The sequence below is a fragment of the Sprattus sprattus genome (genome assembly GCF_963457725.1).
Source record: "Sprattus sprattus genome assembly, chromosome: 15".
NCBI classification, from domain to species: domain Eukaryota; kingdom Metazoa; phylum Chordata; class Actinopteri; order Clupeiformes; family Clupeidae; genus Sprattus; species Sprattus sprattus.
The window spans coordinates 5,980,915-6,008,500 of record NC_137913.1 but is presented as its reverse complement, the minus strand read 5'-3'; the positions used below and the strand labels follow the sequence as shown (position 1 = coordinate 6,008,500).

At 40.5% G+C, this 27,586-nt stretch overlaps 2 protein-coding genes across 2 annotated transcripts; both read right to left on the bottom strand.

The window, feature by feature from the left end:
- Window positions 1–2,921: 2,921 nt before the first annotated feature.
- LOC308375783 (E3 ubiquitin/ISG15 ligase TRIM25-like) lies at window positions 2,922–18,979 on the bottom strand (the record flags this gene model as incomplete). Its single annotated transcript, XM_080851959.1, has 5 exons — window positions 2,922–3,419; window positions 16,433–16,576; window positions 16,961–17,062; window positions 17,427–17,522; window positions 18,389–18,979. The coding sequence occupies 5 exons, from the start codon at window positions 18,977–18,979 to the stop codon at window positions 2,922–2,924; spliced, it is 1,431 nt and encodes a 476-aa protein (XP_080708085.1).
- Window positions 18,980–23,790: 4,811 nt separating this feature from the next.
- Window positions 23,791–25,480, bottom strand: LOC308375782 (stonustoxin subunit beta-like; the record flags this gene model as incomplete). The annotated part of the gene is made up of 2 exons (XM_080851958.1): window positions 23,791–24,308; window positions 25,477–25,480. The coding sequence occupies 2 exons, from the start codon at window positions 25,478–25,480 to the stop codon at window positions 23,791–23,793; spliced, it is 522 nt and encodes a 173-aa protein (XP_080708084.1).
- Window positions 25,481–27,586: the final 2,106 nt, after the last annotated feature.

The window sequence follows — 27,586 nt, the reverse complement described above, 5'->3', positions numbered from 1 at the left end:
AATGGTTGAGTCCATGAGTCCGCTCTAACCGTGTTTGCCCATCTCCCGCTCCATACTATTGAGGAGATAATCGGTTTGAAAGCATTTGAGAAGCCAAAAACAAACTGGAGACAAGCCTACTGTAGGCTTGTAGTGCTGAAAGAATCAATGTACAGTACTGATGAATCGTGAATAAAGAAAATGTAATGGGATGTCATATGTGATAGACAGTTCCGTTGTAATTTCAATCGTTTATTTAATTGCTAGCTTGCAAAAGTCGGTAGCATACAGTAGCTAGCTTTCTTGTGCTAACTAGCCTTGAAGTTACCACTGTTACCTTAGCTACCCCAACGTCTTTAGTACAGTAAGGTGGACTGATTATGTATGTAACCTAACTGTTAAGCTATTCCGAAATCAGATTTTAGATACCACTAACAGTTTTCTCAAAAAGCCTTTTTCTGGCTGTTTTTAAGGTACTCCGTCATGTAGCCTACAGTAAACTCAGTAACAGTAAAAAGTGCATTCTTTTGTCCACTCTATCTTTCGCTAGCTAGTAGTCTAGCTTTGCTTTGGTATATTATTTTGTATGTGATAACCTAATAGAACAACAAGCCATTAGAAATTCAATTGGCCATTAAGAAAAGAATTTGTCTTTATGAAGGGAAATATGTCATATACCGGTATGTCAATAGACTTTTAGTGCTGTGGTTTCTGAATGCAGTTTTCTTTTATTTTCTTTTGTTAGAGAAATCAAATTTGGACTTGGAAAAAAACCTAAATGTAAGTGTTAACACATATCTAATGGGCTCCATTAGACCATAGCCTATTTAACTTACCATCCAAATGCCAGCAAGCACTAAATCAGTTGTAAATCAAACGGATAGCACTGTTCCGATATCAGATCCTCTTTAAAACTAAACCACTAGTAATATTGCAGTTTCAGGGGCCAAAAATGAAGAGAAAAGCACAGGACATCGAGACTTTTCTCAAGACAAGGCTTTTTGTAACAATATTTAGACTCTTGGCAACACATTGCTGTTTTTTCACTATCTGGATTTGTATAAATAAATACATATAGGCACCAGGCATGTGTGTGTGTGTGTGATGTGCCATCCTTGAATTTCAACTTGCCACCCCTCTGCCACCCCATGTAAAATCTTCTAGAATCGCCACTGGCTTGGGGTATATTGAGCATTCTTCCGGGTTTTTCAAGTAACACTATGCAACAATTTGACACTTTTTGAGGTATGGTTTTATAGGCAACTAGTTTTGGTTCCATCCTCAAATTCTTTTTGATATCATATGGTCATGTGTAGGACAGATAAACACCTGTGTCTTCCCCACTAGCCATCCAGGACATGCACTATGTAGTTCTGTGTACCAGGCTGGAATACCCTGCAAAAATGAAAGCTATACTGCCAAGACACCAGTTAGTGTGTTGGCAACTTGTGTTGTGTGTGTGTGTGTGTGTGTGTGTGTGTGTGGGTGTGTGTGTGTGTGTGTGTGTGTGTTTGCATACCTTTTAGCTAGTTACTGTGCTAGTTTTGGAACAAAACTCCTTATTGCTGCTTTAACAGAGGGCTCAGTCCTTGAAGTAATTTGCTGAGGCAAGATTGCATAGAATCACTTTATTCATACATACATCATTCCATAAAGGCATGTGCTCATATCTATATGCAAGATCAAGTACAGTGGGAGATCTTCAAAGTATAACAAAGGCATGATGAGAAATAAAGTCAAGCCATTTAAGACAAAAAATAAAAACGTACTTATTAACATAACAATTTAAGTGAAAAGTGGAAAAGCGATTTCATTTTCATCAAGACGACAGTCGTTGTATTGCATATTGACAAACAAACAAGGCACCGTCCCGGACATGAGTATGATATTGTGACTGATTCAGACAGCATGCTGCTCCCTTTGGTACAACTAGTTTGGTCACTTTAAATAATGTAGTGAAGACATCTTAAGAAAAGCTTAATGTAGCATGTTAACATTCAGCATTTTAAAACAAAATGGAACATTTTAATTAAATAACTGGATAAATATATGTACCAGAATGGAAGATAAATGTGGAATGTTTTCGGTTGAATTAGCATTTCTCTACAGTCATCACTAATACAACCTGCAAGTCATTATTCAGATGACTTACCACAGCACTTATATTGCCCCATCTCAAATGATCCATTAAACACAGGGAGAGCCCGGTTACAAATGGCAAGGCTTAATATGATGTCAGATATAGCGGTCTGACATTCTTTGAATGTAAGGCCATGGCAGGAACGCATCCCAAAGGCGCAGAAAATAAAAATGCTCCTAAACCATAACCTAAATGCATTTTGGTACCTAAACAGTATAAGAAATATTATTTTTAAAAGAACGTGACCTTACTGTGAAATAATGTATGGGAAGACAGCGTTAAAACTCTGCTGTGCTATCTCAGAGTGAGAGGCATTTCAATCTGACGCATCCAACAGCAGCACATTGTTCTGGCCAAGCTTGTAGATCACATGACCAATAACTGCCAGGTGTGGAGGTAAATAAACACACAAGAGAGAAGCCCTACTCATAATCAACAGATTATCACACACACACACACACACACGGACACTCACACACACACGGACACTCACACACACGGACACTCACACTTGTAAGCCTAACAGCAGTGTAATAAATATTCATGAATGTTCCAGTTCTATACACTCCCAGCAACACAGTCAATCAGTCAAAAGCAGTTACAATTAAGTTGTTAAGCGATAAAGGTCACAACTGAATGTCTGTCATTTTTTGAGTGTTACAATTAAGAGCACAGGGTGACATACAGTTTTCATATACACTATGTCAGCCACTCAACTTCTGTAGAAACAACAACATTGAATTAGTCAGTTTCTTTATCTTTGATTTCTGACATAAGTCTTGAGTTTCTTGATTTCCACCAGTCACAGCAGCTTCACTGATGATCTATAACCTAGCCCAATCCCAGGGTTGAGTGAGTGAGTGAATGTGGTCTGGACTCTGTGCAGGAGGGTCATTGTGTCAGAGATACTGTAGAAGGCCAGAGTTCCTGCACTGTGATCCACATACACTCCTATTCTGAAGCTGGCCACTGGAGGGAGTTTAGTCTCTTTTTTATTGTGCCAGAAATGGGAGCTGCTGGGGGAGAGGTGCAGACTCCAGGACTGATCATTACCTCCAAACAGACACTCAACACCCCCTTTCCTGCGGGTGCTTTTATATGAGACTGCTATACTAACAAACTCCCCACTCCACTCAACCTCCCAGCAGCAGCGTCCAGACACACCCTCTCTACACAGCACCTGCTTCCACACATCAAATCTCTCTGGATGATCAGGGTATGACTGGACCTCATCTCTCCTCTCCACCCTCCTGTTCCCCTCAGACAGATGAAGGTTTCTGTGTGCTGTGTTTGGATCCAGTGTGAAGTGACAGGAGTCTGATGGAGGAGAAGACAGGACAAACTTAGGTATTTATATGTGTTAGTTGTGTAACTGTGTGTGTCTCTGTGTGTGTGTGTGTGTGTGTGTGTGTGTGTGTGTGTGTGTGGTTGTTGCTGTTTTTTTATTTGAATCTTTGCATGTGGTAGATGGGATTTATTTCTGTGATTTCTTCTGTGAGAGAATGTTTCACATATAAGTAAGAATTGTTTTTGTGTGAGTAATTCTGTACATGTTTGTGCAAGTGTACATGTGTGAATGTCTGTATTGTGTGTGTGTGTGTGTGTGTGTGTGCATGCGTGTGCGTGTGCGTGTGTGTGTGTGTGTGTGTTGAAGGTAGCCCTTTTTATGAATGAATGATGTTGAGTTTCTGTAAGTATTTGGGTTTGCTTGATTTGATTCCTTTGTGTGAAATGAATCCTTTGTGTACAGGAGTACTCAAAGTGTTCCAGTGTGTTTGTAGGTGAAAGTCTGCCGGCTCCAAGCAGATGGGTCCCCCCTTATGTGCCCCGGTTCTGCTTAAGGTTTCCTCCTGATTAAAAGGGAGTCTTTCCTTGCCCCTGTCGCCAATGTGTGTGTGTGTGTGTGTGTGTGTGTGTGTGTGTGTGAGTTTGCTACTATGATCATGATATCATGCATGTGAGTGTATCCCTGTGTGTGCACGTTGTGTGTGTGTGTGTATATGTGTGATAGCTTGCATGTCTTTATGTCCAACTTACACTGTGAGAACTCCTCTCTGGTCACTGGTTCAGGTAAAACAGCATGGACTTCAGACACTGAGACCGAAAACATCACATTACAGCCCATTAAACTGGGTGCGAGGGCATTCATAAACATCACAACAACATTATACTCATATAAAAAGAATGCTGACTATCCTGTTTTTATCATAACAACCACAAGAATTTATAAAAAAAGAGATGTTGACTTTTTCTCAATTAGACCAAGATTTCTACAATAATTTTCAAACTTGTGTCAATACTCTGTACACTTTTATAAAACACTTAACACACTCACCATATCAGCAAACTTTGTGAACTAAACTTTGGATACTTTTGCATTGCTTGGATACAAAATGTAATCAATGACAACTTCTTCATAAATTCAGAAGAGTGATGTGCTCTGGTGTGTGCAATATGCACTCAGTAAAGTTAGTTTGTTTACTGACAAAAGAAGATGGAGATGCACTCAATAGAGTAATTGTAGACAACTACTAGATCTTTTGATTGTCGTCGAGAGGCTGTATTGGGGAATGCTTTAACCTGCCAGACGCGCTTGCTGTTTCTGTATGTGAATAAATCCAGTGACTCATTAGTCCATAAATCCAGTGTTTTTTCCTTTTATTGTTCCTTTGGTAATTCGTCAGAATTAGAACATCCGTAAGTTCAGGTATCCAGTAACTTTACATTGTACAAGCAGCAGTATAAATGCGGTCAGCAAAAGTAGGGCTTGCCCCATCACCCTCTTTCCGTTCATTACTACCACACTAAATGAGCAATTGATATAATGCGTTACACACACACCAGGTGACCCGATTACCGTAGGCACCCGCATAGGTGCACACACCACGGCACAATTCTCATCATCACCAACACCTGTGCGCCCCAATTACCATACACACCCACATTCACGCAACACAGAGGAAAACGTCATTCTGACCTCAACAAGAGTCACTCATCTTCATTAAGATGGTAAGGGCATTTTAAAGTCCTTCAGTTCTTAAACTATTTAATTAATTCATGAACACAACCTAATTTCAGACATAGTGAGTAAAATCAGTTTAGAGTATGTACACTGGGATGCCCCTTTCAGATATGAACTATGGACAATATCCGCAAAATGGGATCCGGAGTTTGCCTGGACGCGATGTTTTGGAATGATGTGTCCCAAATCTATTGCTGTTTTAATGTCAAATTCCCAGAGTTAAGATGGAAAACTTGAGAGAAGTTCATAGGGAATAATGAGAGAGCAGTAGCTTAAGTCCGATCACAGCCCTGATGTTGAAAAACGAGGCAGCTTTAGTTTCCATTGCATTGATACTTTATTAGTAAAGTGAATCACTAGTGTGTGGGGTAGAATTCAGTGTAAATGGTGATGACATGACCCTGCCAGCCCCCTAGTTCAGTGCCAGGACAATGCCCAGGTGAGCTCGTGTGTGATCAGGGGCAGGAAACTGTCCAAACCTGTCCTTGTTTTCCTGCATGCATGGGGCTAGGCTGGGCATGTTGCTTCCATCTCCGCTACTTGGCCTGCAGGGCTCTTAACAACATAACCATTAAGTACCGTTACCCACTGCCATTAGTCCCTTCAGCACTTGAACAGCTTCGTGGGGCCCGATACTTCACCAGGTGAGGATCAGGCAAGGAGATGAATGGAAAACTGCATTCTCCACTACCACTGGTCACTATGAATACCTTGTTTTACCGTATGGGTTAGTCAATGCTCCTTCTGTGTTCCAGTCATTTGTGAATGAGGTTCTCAGAGACATGCTCCAAAGGTTTGTTGTTGTTTATATTGATGACATTCTTATATACTCAGACAATGTTCAGGATCATGTAAAACATGTGAAGGCAGTACTTAACAGACTGCTTGAGCATGACCTCTTTGTCAAAGCTGAGAAATGTCTCTTCCATCAGTCTTCCATCTCATTCCTAGGCTACGTGTTGAATTCACAGGGAGTGCAGATGGATGAGGAAAAGGTGCAGGCTGTGCTGAACTGGCCGAGGCCCAAAACTACAAAGGAACTTCAAAGATTTCTTGGCTTTTCTAATTTTTACCGCAGGTTTATTAGGAATTTCAGTTCTGTAGCAGCTCCTCTGACTTCTCTCCTGAAAGGATCTCCTCGTTTTTTTTCCTGGTCACCTGAAGCAGAGGAGGCATTCAGGACTCTCAAAACAAGGTTCACATCGTCCCCTCTACTGAAGCATCCTGACCCTGCGCTTCCTTTTGTTGTAGAGGTGGATGCCTCAGAGGTGGGGGTAGGCGGCATCCTGTCTCAATGTCAAGGTTATCCTGCTAAACTCTTCCCATGTGCTTACTTCTCCAGGAAGCTGACCCAGGCTGGGAGAAATTACGATGTGGGTAATAGGGAGCTACTGGCCATCAATCTTGCCCTGGAGGAGTGGCGTCACTGGCTGGAGGGGGCGCAACAGCCTTTTGTGATATTTACAGATCACAAAAATTTGGAATATATCCGCACAGCCAAGCGGCTCAACCCCCGACAAGCCAGGTGGGCCTTATTCCTCACTCGTTTCCAATTCAACATCTCATATCGTCCTGGTTCAAAAAACACCAAAGCCGACTCACTCTCTCGCATGTTTGAAGCAATACCACATCCTGACACCCCAGAACCCATTGTCCCTCCCACCTGTATTGTAGCCCCCATTCGGTGGGATCTGGAGAGAGAGCTCCTGGAGGCTTCAGCTCAGGACCCAAAACCACCTGAATGCCCTCCGATCAGGCACGTACCTGATTCTTTGCGCAGTCGTCTTATTACCTGGGCGCACACATCTCTTGGCACGGGTCACCCTGGCACCACTCGCACACAACAGCTGCTATCCTCTCAGTATTGGTGGCCTACCCTAAACAAGGATGTTCAGGCCTGTAGTGTTTGTGCTCAATCAAAGGTCCCCTGACACCTACCTGCAGGCACCCTGGAGCCACTGCCTTTACCTCAGCGTCCGTGGACCCATCTGTCCATAGATTTTGTCACCGACCTGCCTCCATCTGAAGGTAATACCACAATTTTTGTTATAGTGGACAGATTTTCAAAGGGTTGCTGTCTTGTTCCTCTGCCGGGTATCCCCACAGCTCTCCAGACTGCCGAGGCCATATTCCACAATGTCTTCAGACGTTTTGGCCTCCCTGAAGACATCGTCTCTGACCGGGGCACTCAGTTCACCTCACAGGTTTGGTGGGCCTTCATGGAAAGGCTGGGGGTCACGGTGAGTCTGACCTCAGGTCATCACCCGCAGTCTAATGGTCAGATCACCCTGCCTGTCCTGACAGTAGCTTCGGAGGTACTGCCCGAGTTCCTGGTCTTCAGCTCACGTTCACCTCCAGAGGGCCATCAAGAGGCATAAGGAGGCAGCCGACCGCCATCGCAGAGAGGCTCCAACCTACCATCCAGGCCAGAGAGTGTGGTTATCCACAAAGGACATCAATCTCCGCCAGCCATGCAGAAAGCTTGGGCCACGCTTCATTGGACCATTCAAGATCCTAAAACAAATAAACAGGGTAACATATCGCCTGCAATTACCATCACAGTTCAAAGTCTCACCCTCATTTCATGTTTCCCTCATTAGGCCGGTGGTTCCAGGTCCACTGCAGGAGGCAGAGCCCCTGGACACTCCACCTCCAGTATTTAATGTTCATGGAGAACCTGCATATGCTGTGAGAGCACTGCTGAACTCGAGACGGAGAGCTGGCCGACTCCAATACCTCGTTGATTGGGAAGGGCATGGCCCAGAGGAGCGATCTTGGGTGGCGTCTAATGACATCCTGGAACCCATGTTCAAAGCAGAATTTCACCGGAGATGCCCTGACCGTCCTGCGCCACGTAAGCGAGGCCGTCCCCCCGGTCAGCATTCTAGAGCATCTGGAGCTGCTCGTCAGAGGGGGGATTCTGTCACAACCTTAGCTGCACGCTCCTCTGTTTCTGTTCCTACTCTTTCTCCATATGCTACTCCAACCCGTTCATCCTTTTCTGTGTTTTAGTATTTCCCTCACTACTTAGATTTTCCTCGATGTTTGGTTTCCTCGATGTTTCCTTTCCTCGATGTTTGGTTCACCTGTAGGCAATGTGTTAATTACAGTGCATGAAATGCCCTGTATTGTTATTCCTAGGCTTCTTCTTCTTCTTATTCTTGTTACCTTTTTCTGCGATTAATTCAGCCCGAACCGCTTAACGTAGAAACTTCATTCAAACTTTGTCGCGTAGGTCTTGTAAACGACACTTATGCTATGTATTTTTCACTTTTCAAAACTTTATACTTTTTAAGATATTAAATAAAAACGAATCGAAATTTTCCCATTGACTTACATTGGGACATTATGACGTCATAATAGGGTCTTTAAACTGGCTTGCACCTGTGCTTTACTGACAGCTGCGCCAAATCAAAGGAACCTCTTTGTCCCTCTCAATTTAACTGTAACTACACTGTAAAAAAAGCAACTTGTATTTGTTGGCCTAAAACAGTACTTTATGTTGGTAAAACTTGAAAATATATAGCCCTCTTTGTTGTGACATGCGGGAAAAAGCCAACTGTCCGTTGGCACTTTACAATTGAAGTCTCATTCTGGCTGTGCTGCTGTCTCTTGCTGGAGTCCAAACAGGTACGTTTTAAATCAACCTTTAATTAAATTAAAATGATGCGCGAATTTTATTCTGAGTTGTGTTGTGCAGTAGGCCTATGTTGTACGTCGTTTAATGGAGAAAGCGACCAAGACATTTACACAAAGCTTTTCAGTCATTAGAGAAAGCTAGCATCAGTCAGGCAACCTATTCAAACAGGACAGGCATGTTATCTTCTGACTGTTGGTATTGTGTTAAAGTAACACAATGCAACAATTATACTTCAGGATTATGGTTAGGATAATCAGTTTAACCTAAAAATAACAGCTTGAAAAAAATTGGGGCGCTACAATGACTTTTAATATAGAGAATTGCATCCGCGCCATTGCTATGCAGGGTCTATAGGCATATAACTTCGTTCTGTAGTTTTGCCGCCCAACTTTCCACTGTCTGCTGAACTAGTAAGCTTATTTGCCATCTTGCTTTGTCTTGTGTTGCACTTGCTTGACTGTGTAATGACAGTTGTTGAGTAACTAGTTTGTAATAATGTCAAAGTCAGCACATTTCAAGAGATTTCGTCAGTTTTAGCTGATAGCATATAGCAAGCGTATAGCTATTGATCCGTTGTGCTGCTTTAATTCGTGTTTGCCAGCTTGTTACAGATACAATAAAGACATTAGGGTATTAATGCTAACTCAAAATTGTGGTTGCAACATTAGCTGACATTTTATGCCATCTTTCAGAAGTGTAGTGTTACTACACAGTGGTAGTCATGCTCCGTCTCTGCTCCAGGTAGCAGGTGAGCAGGCTGGTTTAGTAGGGACAGAGAGAGCGCGGGGCCAGCGACAGGTTGCTGCTCGGTTCTGCAGTTAGTGTGCTGCCTGCCCCACCAGTGGCGGCTGCTGATCTTTCAAAGAGGGGGAGCTCATTTTTTGGGTACATCATACAAATATTAGCATTGTCTGCCATCGTGTGTAGTTTGTTACCTGGCTAGTTCACACTTACGACCAGTGGCGATTTCTCTAAAGCTTGGCTTCCCCTAATAGGTGGTGGGCCGAGGTGCGATTTCGTGCATTTTAACGTTCCCTGGATATGGAGAAGCCATGTTTTTGTAAATATGTTCTACTTTTGTATTCACGTTTAGACAAAAATTGTTGCCACTTGCAGTTATTGCTTATTAAGTTGTTATCGATAACTTTATTCCCGAGGCAAATGGAGAGGGCAGCTACACTTTGGGTCCGATAATCGTGACGTTTTGACGTTGTTATCCAATCGCGTTCTTGGAATTGCTCCAGTGAAGTTAATGAGCAGTCCAACAACACTGTTTACATCTTTGTCCATGTAGTGTGAATTGTGGAATATATAGGTCATTTTTAGACGTTTTTGATTCAGTTTTCAAATCGAGGTGATATAGCGGCTTTTTCTTGTTAAACAAAGGGTATTTTAATCTTAAAAACAAAAAGACATTGCTCTGTGGGGAGCCTTTTCATAATGTTGTCAGACACTGATAATGATATGAGCCTGTCAGTGACACAAAAAGCACCTCCAGTGGATATACCTTCACAGTGAGCAATCGTAATCGTAGCAATCATTTTGGATATTGAAAAGGACAGCTGCCTGCATGTTTACTCTACTTCTTATATGTCAATTACATCTTGTAATGTTTCATGCAACTCTTGTTTCAGACATCTGACATCTCTGCACATAGACAAACTGCAGCTTTAAAGGGCCTTCCCTTGTAAACATTTTTTTTTTGGTTGGTTTTTCTGAAACATGTTACATGGTCTCGATAGTTTGCATTTACTTGCCCCTTTTGGAAGGGATTTGATACAGTATAAATAAAACAAATGTTTTGAATGTATATGTTGCGTCTGTAATTATCTATACATTTGATTAGAAGTTCCTGGTTATAAATTATAAAGTTGAGTTACATTATAAACTATTGCAGTGTGCGATTTTAAATTCCTCTTAAATTATTCTGCTAAACCCATTTAAAGTGAATTCTGTATAAGATTACAATGTAAAATTATAAATTACTACAATTTACAGGACAGTTAGCTGAAGTGAGGATTTAAAGTTATTACAACGTTAAATAATAAGTTAGTACAATTTAGGGGAGAGTTAGCAGAAGTAAGGATTAAAAGTTATTACAATGTTAAATAATAAGTAAGTACAACTTAGGGGAGAGTTAGCACAAGTAAGGATTAAATGTTATTACAATGTTAAATAATAAGTAAGTACAACTTAGGGGAGAGTTGGCACAAGTAAGGATTAAATGTTATTACAATGTAAAATTATGAGTTAGTAGAACTTACTCTTGAGTTGACCAAAATCAGAATTCAGAGTTGAGCAAACTCAAAAGCAAAACTTAAAATATTGAGTTTAATTGCCCAACTTAAAATTTTACTGAAGTTTGTTGCCTTAAAATTTTACTGAAGTTTGTTGCCTTAAATTTTTTTTTTTTTACAGTGTAGGAACATTAAGACACCTTCCATTCTCTACTTTTTTTCTCTCCATCTCTCCATCTTTCTCTCTATCCCTCTCAGTCTATTTTCTCTCACACTCAATCTCTCTTCTTCACTCCATTTTTATCTCCTTTTTTCAATATTTTCACTCTTTTTCTCTTTCACTCTTCTTTCCTTCTTTCACTTTTCTTTCCTTTCTTCACTCTCCTTTCTTCTTTCCTTCTTTCACTCTTCTTTCCTTTCTTCACTCTTCTTTCTTTTCTTCCACTCCTCTTTCCTTTCTTCACTCTTCTTTCTTTTCTTCTTTCCTTCTTTCACTCTTCTTTCCTTCATCCTCTCTTCTCTCCTTTCTTCACTCTTCTATCCTTTCTTCTTTCCTTCTTTCACTCTTCTTTCTTTTCTTCTTCCTTTCCTAACTTTTGCATTTCATGCACTGGTATTTCCTTCAGGAAATGCATTTTCTAGTTAGGTTTAGTTCTCCCCTCTAGCCATTGTGTTAATTACAGTGCATGAAATGCCCTGTATTGTTATTCCTAGGCTTCTTCTTCTTCTTCTTCTTCTTCTTCTTATTCTTGTTACCTTTTTCTGCGATTAATTCAGCCCGAACCGCTTAACGTAGAAACTTCATTCAAACTTTGTCGCGTAGGTCTTGTAAACGACACTTATGCTATGTATTTTTCACTTTTCTAAACTTTATACTTTTTAAGATATTAAAGAAAAACGAATATAAATGTCTCCCATTGACTTACATTGGGCCATTATGACATCATAATAGGGTCTTTAAACTGGCTTGCACCTGTGCTTCACTGACAGCTGCACCAAATCAAAGGAACCTCTTCTCTCTGTACCTCTCAATTTAACTGTAACTAGGAACATTAAGACACCATCCATTCTCTATTTTTTTTCTCTCCATCTCTCCATCTTTCTCTCTCAGTCAACTTTCTCTCACACTCAATCTCTCTTCTTCAATCCATTTTTATCTCCTTTTTTCAATATTTTCACTCTCTCTTTATCTCTTCATCCAGAGCCACTCTTGTTCACTATTCTTTCCTTCTTCCACTCTTCTTTCCTTTCTTATTTTCTTCTTTCACTCTTCTTTCCTTTGTTCTTTCCTTCTTTCACTCTTCTTTCTTTTCTTATTTCCTTCTTCCACTCTTCTTTCCTTCCTTCACTCTTCTTTCCTTTCTTCTTTCATTATTTCACTCTTCTTTCTTTTCTTCTTTCCTGTCTTCACTCTTCTTTCTTTTCTTCTTTCCTTCTTTCACTCTTCTTTCCTTTCTTCTTTCTTTCTTCTGCTCTTCTCTCCTTTCTTCACTCTTCTTTCCTTTTGTCTTTCCTTCTTCCACTCTTCTTTCCTTCCTTCACTCTTCTTTCCTTTCTTCTTTCATTATTTCACTCTTCTTTCTTTTCTTCTTTCCTTCTTCCACTCTTCTTTCCTTTCTTCTTTCTTTCTTTCACTCTTCTTTCTTTTCTTCTTCCTTTCTTAACCTTTGCATTTCATGCACTGGTATTTCCTTCAGGAAATGCATTTTCTAGTTAGTTTAGTTCTCACCTGTAGCCAATGTATTAATTAAGCTCCTACACTCTAAAAACAAATGCGTTGGCTCAACGCAGAAAATTAACGCAACAGTTTGCATCAATCTTTTTTGAGTTATGACCACTTCTAATGAAATTAAGTTCAACCAAAGATCTAAATTGAGTTGGGGGAATTAGCTTTTCCTCTACAACCAAGGGAATTTTTAAGTACCACTAACTTAATTATTGTTAGCATAAACAAAAGTTTTTAAGTTGATAACTCAAAAAAATTAAGTTGTTCCAACAAGTTTTTCCACATTATTTAAAAGGAGTTTTTAAGCGTTATGTACTTAATTACCATAATCAGGAACACAAGTTTTTAAGTTGGCAACTGTTTAAAAAATTAAGTTGCTCCAATTAGATTTTTTTTCAGTATTTTGTTTTTCGCTTTTTCATGTTTTTGTTCATGTAGCTTTTAAGAAATTATTTAATTCAAGAACAAAATTGTTAGGCAATTAACTTTTTCTATATTAAATTGCAGTTGAGTACTTGAACACTCAATATATAAATCTTGAAAAAACAACAACACAAATGTAAATTGCCCAACAAATTATAAATTCATACATTTGCAATATTGCCTTAAGTAAAGTAGTAAGCATACTCAGTTATGCCATCACAGCAAAGTTATAGGCCTTTGTGTATTTAAAACCACAGTGCCAAACGTGTAAAATGTGTGTTGTTAACTCCAGTTTAAAAATTATTTTGTAAAACATTTGTTAACATTTAGCAAACTTTTACAACTCTCATTAGTGAAGGACCCACTTGCAGACATCACAGCTCAAGTTTCAAAGATTTTAATCAAACTCATAGGCAATGATGCAAAGGGAAAAGGCAGTCTCGTGGTCAACAGGCAGGCATAGGTCAAAAATCCAAGAATCAAAACCGAGTTCATGGCAGAAGTATCCAAAAAAGGAATCCAACAGGCTCAGGTCAAGGAACAGGCAAACGTCAAAAACATATACAGCCAGGATGAACATGAACACCTAACATGAATACAAAAACAAGACTCAAACAGCACAGTTACTAACAGAAAAAGGTGCAATTTTCAAATAATGCTAAAATACAACGATGCAAAGGGAAAAGACATGGCAGAGGTTGCCCATGACCATGGCGTAACCTGTAATGTTTTAGCAACCCTGTTTCTGTAGAGGTTTCAAATGTACACATTTTGCAGCCCCAGACCATTTTGCCCAAGATATGGGCCAACGTATATGCTAAACTAATGTATGTAGCCTTTTAGACCATGAAAAATGCAAACTTTAGGTTGTATCACAATAGTAACCAAAATCGAAAATCATTTACAATGCAAAAAAAAAAAAGAAACCCTCTTCCTCTACTACTTTAGTCTCTATCACAGAAATATCAACAATCCAAAGGCTAGGCTACACTTGCTAACAGTTGATGGAATGTTGTAGCTAAACAAAGCTAATGCTAGTCATATTTAGCAGTGAATTTTGGCCATCCAACCCTTTAGTTTAGCATAGCAGTGGATAAGAATGATTAAGTAGAGTTTAATTGTAAATTAAATGAAACTTGCCTTGAAAATGTCCTTTATATTATACCACTTTGTAATAGAACTTTGTTCTGCCTACAGTTCTTCTAACACAGTCTTAACTGTCTGAAGTTGTCCAGGAATTTGAACTGGGTAGAGGAGGAGCCTAGAACTCCTGAACTCAAGGTGGAGAAAAATTAAGTTGTCAAGCCAATTACATTAAGTTACTACAACTTAAATTTAGTTTTAATTCAATGAATGCAGAAATTTGAGTTTGAATTACAAATAATATTAAGTTGATGTAATTACCAACATTATTAAGTCAACACAACTCATTTAAATAATGTTTGCAACTTAAAAGGTTGATCTAAATCGGTAAATTTGAATTTTTACCTTGAAACCATGCATTTAATTAAGTAGTGGTAAAAGGTCCCCTGAATTACTTTTTAGAGTGTATGTAAGCCTTGGACTTTTCCTTTGTCTTTGTGTGTAATTGTTTGTGAGCAGTAAGACATGCTGTGTTCTCCAGTCCTGTGAACTTTGCCTTGTATGCCCATCGTGGCACTTTGATTTATTTAAGTAAAACACGCCTTGAGCGTTTGCATCCTATTTCTTGTTTCAAGTCTCCAGTTTGTGACAGATACGTATGAACTCAATGCCAATATCCACAAAATAGGATCCAGAGTTTGCCTGGGCGCAGCCATTCAGTCTCACACCTTACTGTGTCTTGGAATGATATGCCCCAAATCTGCTGCTGTTTTAATGTCAAATTCCCAGAGATAGAAAACTTGAGAGAAGTTCATAGGGAATAATAAGAGAGCAGTAGCTTAAGTCCGATCACAGCACTGATGTTGAAAAACGATGCCCGGGTGAGCTCATATGTGATCAGGGGCAGGAAACTGTCCAAAGCATTTATGCTGTTTTAGGGAACAAATGTTTGTTTGCAGAGATATAGCTTCTGAACCTAAAATTTAACTCCATCTCTGACATCCATTGGCTTCCGTTTTGTCTGTGTTTTCCCTGATCAAAATGTAAATTTTAAGATCGAGTAGTTATGCTTTATATCTTTTAATCTCTCGATAAATACATCTTGAATATGAAGGCCATTATTTCAAACTCTGGAGCCCAACCACACCTCCAATCCTCCTATGTCTCACAGCTGAAAGAGGGTTTTATTGAGATTAGATTATTTCAGTCATGAGATGCAGTGAAACTATTGTTTCTGTGCTAGACACCTGATGTAAAGGCTTAGAGGATGTTAGAATCATTAATTAATGACTTACTGTTTGGTGGCAGCCACTCATTACTGTGTGTTCTTCTGACCGGGACCTCAGGTTCAGCATCTTGGACCACAACACAGAGAGACATTCATTCACCCAGGATCTGAATACCAGACTCACACACTTATTCTCACACACTGACTAAGCCCATATAGCTTGAGCTGGCTTCATCTTTGGGTGATTGTTTTTCTTTAATGTTTTTTTTTAGCAACTGTGACAGACCTATGAAAAGATGTTTCACTTCAGCTTTAAAGGAAAGGTTATTTCTTAGGCAACTGTCTCTCCTTTACCAAGGGTTATTCAGCTTTACAGTGCTTAGATATAACATAAAATTGTCACTGGTGTCCAGGAATGTTACCTAAACCCTGTTCACAACATGTTCACTGATGTTTTAAGTGTCTAATGCTTCAACCCAAAACTGAGATCAAATTTCAAATGCAGTTTTAACTCATAGTGTAAATGCTAATACAGGCACTGGAAGTGAAAACACCATATTTCATCAGATGACTTCAGGAAAATACAACTCAGAGGGCTTCAAACCTGATCAGTGAAATAACTAATAATGCTGTGTGTGTGTGTGTGTGTGTGTGTGTGTGAGAGAGAGAGAGAGAGAGAGAGAGAGAGAGAGAGAGAGAGAGAGAGAGAGAGAGAGAGAGAGAGAGAGAGAGAGAGAGAGAGAGAGAGAGAGAGAGAGAGAGAGAGAGAGAGAGAGAGAGAGAGAGAAAAAAATAAATACTCACATTCTAAAGACTGGATGATCTGGATATTTGTCACTGTTGAGAAAAATAAATCAAAATTAAGTGAAATCCTTGTCTTCTCAAATTTTGAAATAAGGAATTCATCATTGAGTCAGTTCTACATGTTTATCCACCTGCCTTTATCCTGACTACTTCCTGCCTGAAGATGGCATCCAGTTTCTCCTCCAGCTGCACCTTTACTCCAGAGACAGATTCCTTCACAGCCTCAAAAGAGAAGCTTTGGTTGAAGGTCATGCTGGGCGTGGAGCGAGGGGAGTCTCTGATTGACAGGATATTCTACAGAAAGAAATACATAAAAGGAGAGGCAGACCTCCTGAATATTCAGCCAGGTCTGTGTTTCCCCAAAGGCTGCAGACATGACGGGTGAATTGAGTTGGTTTAGTGTGTATGCACTCATGTGTTTAGGTATGTGAATATGTTAGACACATTAAGACATTACATTAAAAGATCTAAAAATGATGCCTTTTTCCTCTCTTGTACCCACATGGATGCTTTATTTAAAATGATATTACCTTGAGGAAATGGATGTGATCCTCTGTTGGTTTAGTGTGTATGCACTCATGTGTTTATGTGAATATGTTAGGCACATTAAGACATTACATTAAAAGATCTAGAAATTCTCTTCAACCCACATGGATGCTTTATTTCAAATTATGCTACCTTAATCAAATGGATGTGATCCTCTGTGTGTGAAAGCTGCTCCAGCTCAGCATCTCTCCTCTTCAGCTCAGTAATCTCCTCCTCCAGTCGCTTCAGGAGTCCTTCAGCCCGACTCACCTCAGCCTTCTCCTGATCTCTGATCAGCTCTTTCACCTCAGAGCACCTTCTCTCAATAGAGCGGATCATCTCAGTAAAGATATTCTCACTGTCATCCACTGCTGTCTGTGCAGAGCTCTGTTAGGAAACACCCAAACAGGAGGGGGGCAGGAGACCCACAGAGGTAAGTGAAGGAGCAAACTCACTCATGGTGCGACTGACTCTTGTTGATCAAATGACCCAGGGTAAATCCTGCCAAACCATGTCTTTCTGTGATGGTCTTTATCATGTAGAGATGGCAGCATAATGGTGATAACACAATAACAAGCGATTGTTGAGCCACCTGTTGTCTTATGTGGTCAGTTCTCACCTTGAGAGTCTCCACAGCCTTTCTCAGCTCCTGCAGCTCCTTCTCTCTCTCCTGGATTCTCTGCTGGAATCTCCTCTGTGTCTTCCCTAACTGCCTCTGTTTAAAAACAAAAACAGCTTATTTTCACTGTATTATCGTTGGATTGTTTACAACAATGATGATAAAACATCTCACATGACAACTGAATATTCATAAGCAAAAACTTTCAATTACATTTGAGTTTTTAAGAGAATTAATGACACATTGAAGCAGTTGCCATCATCTTCAAGTGAAAATCAGGATAAAGCCATGCGCTTAGTTTAAAAGATATCATATTGGGATGTTGGATAACGGTATGTGGTCCATGTTATGCGTAACGTTTAGTTTGTTTCAATAGGAGTGTTTTATTTTGCTTGTATGTTTGGGTTGTCGTGTCTTTAATTAGGATCATAACTGGAACTCTCTTCTAGGCACCACCCCCTTGACTGCACCTAACCAGCGGCTGACTGCACGGTAACTGGTGCTGGTGATTGCCAGCTATGATTGGCACCTTTTTAAATGAACAGCCCTGTGCTTGACATCCCTTAGGATTCGTTAGAGTGCCATGAAGGCCAAGTCTGCTGCGCGAGATCACGGTTCTAATTTTGCCGGCTGCTTCACCTTGGCGCTGAAGTTGAGGTCTGCTGTATGAGACACACACCCCGGGAGGGCAGGGAGTTAGATATGTCTACTTTTTGTATTGATTTACTATACACTGGTATTTAAACAGCAACAACTTGTCAAGATGGCTCAGAACCGTAGAACCTGTTTTTACGCTGGATCTTGCACCTGATAAACATTTCCTGATTCTTCCTTTTTGTAATGGGTGGGGTCATTGCGGAAATGGTAAGACTGTAATACTACAACAATACTTTTACAGTTAGTATGTACTGTATAAGAGCCCTCATAGAAATGTTTGTCAAATATGTAGCTCAAGTACTGACCTGTTTGTCTTTCCATTCTGCTGCAGCAGTGACTGTGTCATGGCCTTTATGTTCGTCCACCATGCACAGATAGCAGATACAACTCTGATCAGTTCGACAAAATATTTCTAAAACCTTATTATGACTGGAGCAGATCCTCTCCTGTAGCTGGCCTGTGGCATCAATCACTGAGTGTTTTCTTCCGGGGTTGACATTATTGTGAAATCCAAAGTGAGTTTCACAATAAGACAACAGACAATCCAGACAAGACTTCACAGCTTTGAGTTTTCTTCCAGTGCAGACGTCACACTCCACATCTCCGGGTCCGGCATTAGTGGGAGTAATAGGAGAAGCTTGGATTCTGGTATTCCTGAATGTCTCCACCATTTCAGAAATCTCAGTATTTTTGAAGAGTGTAGGTCTGGGAGTGAAGGTGCGTTTGCACAGGGGGCAGCTGTAGACTCCTCTCTGATCCTCCTGATCCCAGCAGCCCTCAATGCACCTCATGCAGAAATTATGTCCACAGTGAATAGTCACTGGATCCTTCAGCAGATCTAGACAGACTGGACACGTGAAGAAGTCCTCTTCTTTCTTGGAAACTGACTCTGCCATTTTGTTTGCTTTCTCTAACAACCAAGCGCACAAGCACTCTGAGAGAAAGACCTGCCAAGTGATACTTAAGTTTCATTTTCACCACAACAGGGTGTGCTGAGGAGTGGCTTCCTAGTTGTCATATTGCGTCAGTCTTTGGAGTCCAGTTTAAATGTTAAAAGGTGTGTGTGTTTGTGTGCGTGTGTTTGTGTGTGTGTGGTACACCCCTGAAAAGCAGGGATAAATAATAACAAGCTGATGATTCCTCATTGAGAACATTTACTCGAATCAATCATCAAACACAGAGTTTACAAACAAGCAACAGGCTGGCTGTAGTAGATTACAAACCTCATTTACGTTACAATCATATTCAAGCTACAACCATATGCAGGGTTTCCCTGAGACATAATTCTCATTAACTTTACCGCTGCCGGTAAATAGCATGCAGCCATAACTGAATAGTCACAAAACCTATTAAAGTAACTAAAGGAACAACATACAGATAGCCGTGTAAAATATGTCTACATCTCTCAAACTATAAGGGTTACTAAAGAAACAAAACACAAATGACTATGAAATACCCTGTCATATGTGCACAGGTGAATTTGCAGTCATGGGTTAAACTCTGCTAACAAGCTGTGAGGGTTTCACACACACACACACACACACACACACACACACACACACACAATCATACTGAGGAAACCTTTACACCCACTTTCATCAATGTTCCATACACACTCTCCTTAAACTCGTTTGAGAAAATAATAACAACCACTTGACAGTGTAAAATATCCACAATTACAATTCATTTATGTTATTTATGTTATATAACACCATACACGTTTTTAATGGTTTTAAACAGATCTCATTAACGGTTTCTCATGACCATATGATTCGGTTCATTTCTCCACAGAATTTTAACATTGTGACAGACCCTTAGTGTATTATCCTTTTAGGGTCACATTCATGGCCTTGTCCTTGGTTGCTTGTCGTTCACTGAATTACTGAATTACAAAACCACTACACGGGTCTGTGGACATTTAATTTTTTAATGACCCCTGTCACGCTTATTATTTCTCTTTCTGTCCCTTCTTCCAGAGCCATATGAGCTTTTGGACAAATAATAAGTCACTTATTAAGGTGATAAGCTTCCTTGGAACTCAAATAAGCTACATTTATTACAAGGGCTATGGCCAGCTAGGGCCATATAGCTGCTAATATGTTTGGCTTCAACCATCTTGGCGTGGCTGTAGACAAAGGCCAACAATCAGGGTCTAATATCTCTTATCAAAAACACACAAAAGCCCAGGAGCCAAGCATCTGTGTAGCGCGCTCACGACAGAGAGGGAGAGGGACCTAGAGACTGTGCGTGAGGCAGTGTGCGTGTGTGCCTCAGGAGCATCCTGATTTACCTGTTTCGGTAAGTCAACAAATGAATTTTCAGTGTGGGCGGGCTTTTATCTCTTCTCCCGACCGAATTAATCAATAATGAAATTAATCAGTTCAGTGTATCTAGGAACAGGGCACAGGGAGAATGCCCCCCAAAAAGAAATGTAAGACATTTTACAACAGACTATACAAAGGTGTACATACCCCTGTCTTATAAAAGTAAACCACAATTACAGTCTTGCACACTGTACTATCTGTAACAGTGATTTCAGCATTGCCCATGGTGGGTTAAATGACTGTAAAAGACTTGTTGTTCATTTTGTATGGCCCTACCTCTCTTGCACTCATTCTTATAATGTTAAGTTAAGTTATACATGTTTATATGTTTTTAAAGTAATATAAGTTTATAATCTTTAAATATCATTTGTTGCGGGTTTTTTATGTGCCCCCCTGGTTAAACCCGGGCCCCTCCTTGGCCCCCCTAGTAAAAATGGTCTAGAACCGCCACTGATTCTCAGTAATGCTTTTGAGTTCCTTGCTTGGGTTCAGACAGTCCTCTGCATGTTGTTTTTCCCAAGGAGTCCTCATGAGCAAACAGCATGATGGTGTACTGAGAAGTGTCTCTCGATCCTGAGGTTAGGGTTTAGGGTCTAGGGTTAATGAGAAGTGTCTCTCGATCCTGGGGTTAGGGGTTAGGGTTTAGTGTCTGTATCCTAACCTGGGCACCAGCAGAGACACGTGAGGTCCAGGTGAGGAGAGATGGGACGACCTTCTTAATCTCTTCTTCCTCTTCCTCCTCTGTCAGGATTGTGTTGAAGACTCCAGGGCGGTCTATCACAGAGACATGGACAGAAGCTACGGTGGCTGCTGGGAGACAGGACCGTAATTCCGCCTGTTACAGTACTATTGTAGAGCCAATGCAGCATACTGCTGTAAATTATTTTGGTCAATTAGAGTGAGTAAGACCATCTTACCATAGAACTGTAGAACTCATGCTTATTACTATTGCCAAATTAAATGGAGGACATTCAAGTACATCAAAGTGCCTCAAGCGGAGAGCTGTAATAAAGAGACTGGTGACTCAGCTCCGGTTGAAACAGAGATATATGGACATACAAACTCATCTATGACGCCTACAACACAAACACCAACCCACTCAAAAGCACCCCCTCGCTGTCACTCTGTCAAAAGACATTCACTTCACTCGTTTATCAGGTCCACAAAGGAGACTGTTCAGTACATACAGTATGTATACGTGTATAAGATGCTGCTTAAGATCACTGTTCAGTACATACAGTATGTATACGTGTATAAGATGCTGCTTAAGATCACTGTTCAGTACATACAGTATGTACATACGTGTATAAGATGCTGCTTAAGATCACTGTTCAGTACATACAGTATGTATACGTGTATAAGATGCTGCTTAAGATCACTGTTCAGTACATTCAGTATGTATACGTGTATAAGATGCTGATTAAGATCACTATTGTTTGTAATAATAACATCACGTACGGTAAAGATACTGTCATCTTCTCTCAGTGGAGGGGGCCGTGACCTTTGAGCCACCTCCTCATGCACCCCATCAACTAGTGGGAAGGGCTTGGGTGAGCGAGTGTTTGGGGTTCTGTTAACATGTCTGAGCATAGTGTCTTCAGAATACAGTCTCACAACAAAGAGGAAGTGGTCAATTCCCAGTGCTATGCAAATGATGTCTGAAAACAAATCAATCTTGAATGTGTGTTGCTAGGTGATATTCTCTAGAGGGGCGGGACTGACACAAAACTCTGGTTCACTTCCTGAAATGAAGTAGCACAGGGTCAGTATATTATATTATATGATTTCATTAACATTACATTGTCTTTCTAAAGTCAGCATTTAGTGAAAGTGTTTCAACAGACCAACTAAGGGGCTCTATGAAAAGTGCCAGTGCCCCATATCTAGTTTCTGACCAGTTTCAAGAGGTCCTCCTGCTGATATCATAACTGTTAGTCGTAAGTTGATGATGGTACCCCAGACCAACTAGTGTTCAGTGACAGGTGTCAGAGGTTCTGACTTAAAGTAACGATTCCCTGGAGCTCCCCCTGCTGGTACTAGCTAGTACTTAGTACATGGTGTGTGTGGTCTTACCAGTTTGAGCTACAACTGCTTCTGGAAAAATGTAACATTCCAAAACAGCCTTTCTTTACAAACAGCCTTGAGGTCATCTTCATCCACACTCTAAAAAGCAGCCTGCTGTGCAACACTGACAGTATTATACCATTCTCTCTACCTATGTCTTTCATGCTCAGTACTAGAACATTCTCTCTGACTATGTCCTTCATGCTCTTGTACATCATCCCTACGCTACTGTGCACCCGCTCAAAAAGCGCATATCGGTGGTGGGCTTAGGGAGTGTCTCACAATACCATGTACTAATACAAATGTGACTAGAGTTAGGGTTCATCCACTTCTATCAAGTGAAACTAACAAGAGTTACACATAGCAACAGTCTTATGTTTGCAGTGCTGCCCCAGAAGGGGAGGGACAGCAGAGAGCAGGCAACATGTCACAGAGCAAGCACCAACACAGAAACGTATGCAAATCAAGTTACTCCAAAACAGCACTAAAATGCTTGTGAGTCTAGTTTATTCACACACACCTTTACAATTAAATCACTACTTTGCATATGAAATGAAATAAGATATAAACGGATGTATTGAGCTTTCTGCACCACAGCGCCATCTGGATCTGGTGGGGCAGTGCCCCATGTGCCCTTAATGTAGAAACGCCTCTGCTAATGTGTGAGTGATGTGTTAAGGGTGACAAACAACCAGGGGGTCCAGCTCGGCCCACCAGATGACTTTGCTAAGCGTGAAAATAACAGAAAGACATCAATTGCATTTCTATAAAAGTAGCTGCTTTCTACAAATTGCACTTGTTTCTTAATGCATTTAAAGGGTTGTGAATCAGAATGTCCCTTAAGAATATGGAGGTTTATGTAATTTTTTAAGCAATCCAGCAATTGCCTCAAAAACAGCATAAATGCGATGTGTGCTCCGGAGGCAGAAACGCTTATTGCCACAGGCAGCAGTGCTCACTTTATGACGTGCTTCACGTCGAACGCGTCACAAGGCGAGGGAATCTGCAAAGACGAGCCCAGGCAGATAAACAGTGGGCTGACATTTAAGTTTTTGGTCTTTATGTTTGTAGTTTATTATAGAAAGACCTTAAAATAGGGTTTATTATCAAAAAACCTGAACAAAAACCTTAACCAATGATTTAAACATAGAGAAATGTTGTTGTTATGTATGCTTTATTATGCTATGATTTTACTGGCCTGGCCTACTTGAGATCAAAGTGGGCAGTATGTGGCCCCTTAACTAAAATTCATTTGAGACCCCTGTGTCAAATCATGTGATGTGCGAGATGTATGTACTAACAGCATCTAGACATGTCAGTCACAGCAGCTTCACTGTTGAATCAGAAGCTAGCCCAAACCCAGGGTAGAGTGTGTGAGTAAATGTGGTCTGGACTCTGTGCAGGAGGGTCATTGTGTCAGAGATGCTGTAGAAGGCCAGAGTTCCTGCCCTGTGATCCACATACACTCCTATTCTGAAGCTGGCCACTAGAGGGAGTTTAGTCTGTTTATTATTGTTCCAGAAAAGGGAGCTGCTGTGGGAGAGGTGCAGTCTCCAGGACTGATCATTACCTCCAAACTCACACTCATTGACCTGTCCTTTCCTGCTGATGCTTTTATATGAGACTGCTATATAAACCTCCCGCCCACTCCACTCAACCTCCCAGTAGCAGCGTCCTGACACACCCTCTCTACACAGCACCTGACACCACCCATCAAATCTCTCTGGATGATCAGGATATGACTGGGCCTCAGCTCTCCTTTCCACCCTCCTGTTCCCCTCAGACAGATGGAGGGTTCTGTTTGCTGTGTTTGGATCCAGTGTGAAGTGACAGGAGTCTGATGGAGCAGAAGACAGGAGTGTTAGGTGTGTGTGTGTGTGGAGCAGAAGACAGGAGTGTTAGGTGTGTGTGTGTGTGTGTGTGTGTGTGTGTGTGTGTATGTTGTTGTTATTTTATATGTATCTTTGCGTATGGGGGATGAGATTTATTTCTGTGATTTCTTCTGTGAGGCATATAAGTGAGATTTGTTTATGTGTGTGTGATTCTGTACATGTTTGTGCAGGTGTACATGTGTGAATGTCTGTATTTAAACGTTCAAAAGTGATTATGGCTTTGTGTGTGTGTGTGTGTGTGTGTGTGTGTGTGTGTGTGTGTGTGTGTGTGTGTGTGTGTGTGTGTCTGTGTGTGTGTGTGTGTGTGTGTGTGTGTGTGTGTGTGTGTGTGTGTGCGTGTAAAAGACAGTTTGTGTGTTTTGGGGGGGGGGGGGGTTGTATTTGTATGTGGGTTTGCTACTATGTTCATGATTTTATGCATGTGAGTGTATCCCTGTGTGTGCATATGTGTGTGTGTGTGCACGATGTGTGTGTGTGTGTGATGGCTTGCATCTCTTTATGTCTAACTTACACTGTGAGAACTCCCCTCTGGTCACTGGTTCAGGAAAAACAGCATGGACTTCAGACACTGAGACAGAAAACATCACATTACAGCCCATTAAACTGAGTGAGAAGGGCATTCATAAACATCACAACAAGCTCATCATATTCTTATTTATAAAGAATGCTGACTCTCCTGTTGTGTTCATATTTTTCTAAGACACTGGGGTGTTCACAGGTCTGTTGGAACCACAACATTATTTGTTATTATTATGACAACCACAAGAATTCATAAATAAATAAAAAAACACTAAAGAGATGTTGACTTTTCCTCAATTAGACCAAGATTTCTACAATCATTTTCAAACTTGTCTCAATACTATGTACACTTTTTCAAAACACACTCACCATATCAGCAAACTTTGTGAACAAAAGTAGTGATATGTTTGCATTGCTTTGATACAAAATGTATTCAATGACCACTTCTTCATGAAGAGCGATGTGCTCTGGTAAAGCCCACTGGTTGAATAGTTTTGATAGTATAGTTTTGAAGTATACATGGTATAGAGACAAGCATGAAAACAATTGTGAACAACTGAAATACAAGTGACAAAGGATGGAGAGGAAAGATACCCATCCTTTAAATATGACTGAAACTGCATATGACTTGCAACTTTGTCTGGATATAAGAGGAGTTTCAGATATAACAGAGGGCATCTGTCTCCTACAGTCTAAACCTTTATGAAATCTGGGTGCAGCACGCCAAACATAACATATGTTACAAAATGAATTAGTGAAGGGGATGGATACAATATGCACTTAATCAGAAGTAGTTCAATATGTTCTTTTTAAAACAAATTATCCAAAGCCATTGAGTTTCAGGTTAAAAATGTTTCTTCTTGTATTTAACATTGACAATGGGTCCCACAGACCAAACATCCCATGAGGGTTAAGTGACATTATAAGTCTCCCACAGGTGGGAAATAGTTTTTTGTTTTTGTTCTCAATATGCCTTAAATCTCTTTTTTTTTCTAAAAAAGAACACCCCCCTAAACCTTAATCTTCTACATATATGCCACTTTCTCATCAATGTTTTTTAGTAAGAGGAAATATACAAAAACATCAAGGCATGCCAGACTACCTAAAAAGGTCTAACAGGCCTCCAACCTCCCACTGACAAGAGAAGATGGAGATGCATTCAATAGAGAGACACTCATCTTCATTAGGATGGTAACAGCATTTAAAGGTCCTGCAGTTATTACTGTAAACCATTTAATTGATTCATGAACACAACCTTATTGCAGACATAGTCGGTAAATCAGTTAAGAAGATGTTAACTGGGATGTCTTTAGCCTCTTTCAGATATGAACTCTGGAGAATATCCACAAAATAGGATCCAGAATTTGCCTTTGTCTTGGAATGATGTGACCCAAACCTGCTGCTGTTTTAATGTCAAATTCCCAGAGTTGTGATAGAACACTTCAGAGAAGTTAATAGGGAATAATGAGAGAGCAGTAGCTTAAGTCTGATCACAGCCCTGATGTTGAAAAACGAGGCAACTTTAGTTTCCATTGCGTTGATATTTTAATAGTAAAGTGAGTCACTAGTTTGTGGGGTAGAATTCATTGTAAATGGTGTGGACATGACCCTGCTAGCCTCCTAGTACAGTGCCAGAACAACGACCAGGTGAGTTCATGTGTGATCAGGGGCAGGAAACTGTCCAAACCGTTTATGCTGTATTAGAGAACAATTGTTTGTTTGCAGAGGTATTGTTTCTGACCCTGAAATGTACACCCCCGTCCCCTGATCTCAAATATATATATTTCCTTCGGAGGGGCAATTTCAGTTGAGGAGGGCAAACGGGCAGTTGCCCGAGCAACCTTATCCCACTCCGGTGCACATCCCTGATCAAGACCATTATTTCAAACTCTGGAGCCCAACCACACCTCAGTGATAAGAAACCGTCAAACTCCAAAATGTTAGTTTTTCTTTAGTTTACTCTCTCTGTGTTTTATTATAAAAAAAAATTCTATCTTTTTTTCTTTCTTTCCCTTTTTCTCTTTTTTTCTTTCCTTCTCTTTTTTCTTTTCCCTTCACCTAGAGACAGGTAGGGGTGGGACCTCTACAGGGGTTTGAGGTGTCGGTGGGTGTGTGGGAGGGGGGATGGCGGGTACTGTAAATTGTAAAATTGGGGAAAATGTGAGCATTGTATAGTATCTCTTTTATGTCCTCGTTGATGCTCAATAAACATACGTATAAAAAAAAAAAAAACGTCAAACTATTATTTCTGTGCTAGACCCCTGATGTAAAGGCTTAGAGGCTGTTAGAATCAGTCAGTAATGACTTACTCAATGGTGGCAGCAGCCCCTTACTGTTTGTTCTTCTGACTGGGAGCTCAAGATCAGCATCTGGGATCCCAACACAGAGAGACACTCATTCACCCAGGGTTTACCCTTTACTAAGGGTTATTCAGCTTTACAGTGCTTATAATATAAAATAAATATAACATAAAATTGTCATTGGTGTCCAGGAATATTACCTAAACCCTGTTCACAACATGCTTAATGATGTGTCTAATGCCTCAACCCAAAACTGAGATCAAATTTCAAATGGAGTTTAACTCATAGTGTAAATGCTAATACAGACACTTGAAGTGAAAACACCATATTTCATCAGATGACTTCAGCAAACTAGAACTCAGAGGGCTACACTGAACTGAACAGTGTAATAACTATTGATACTG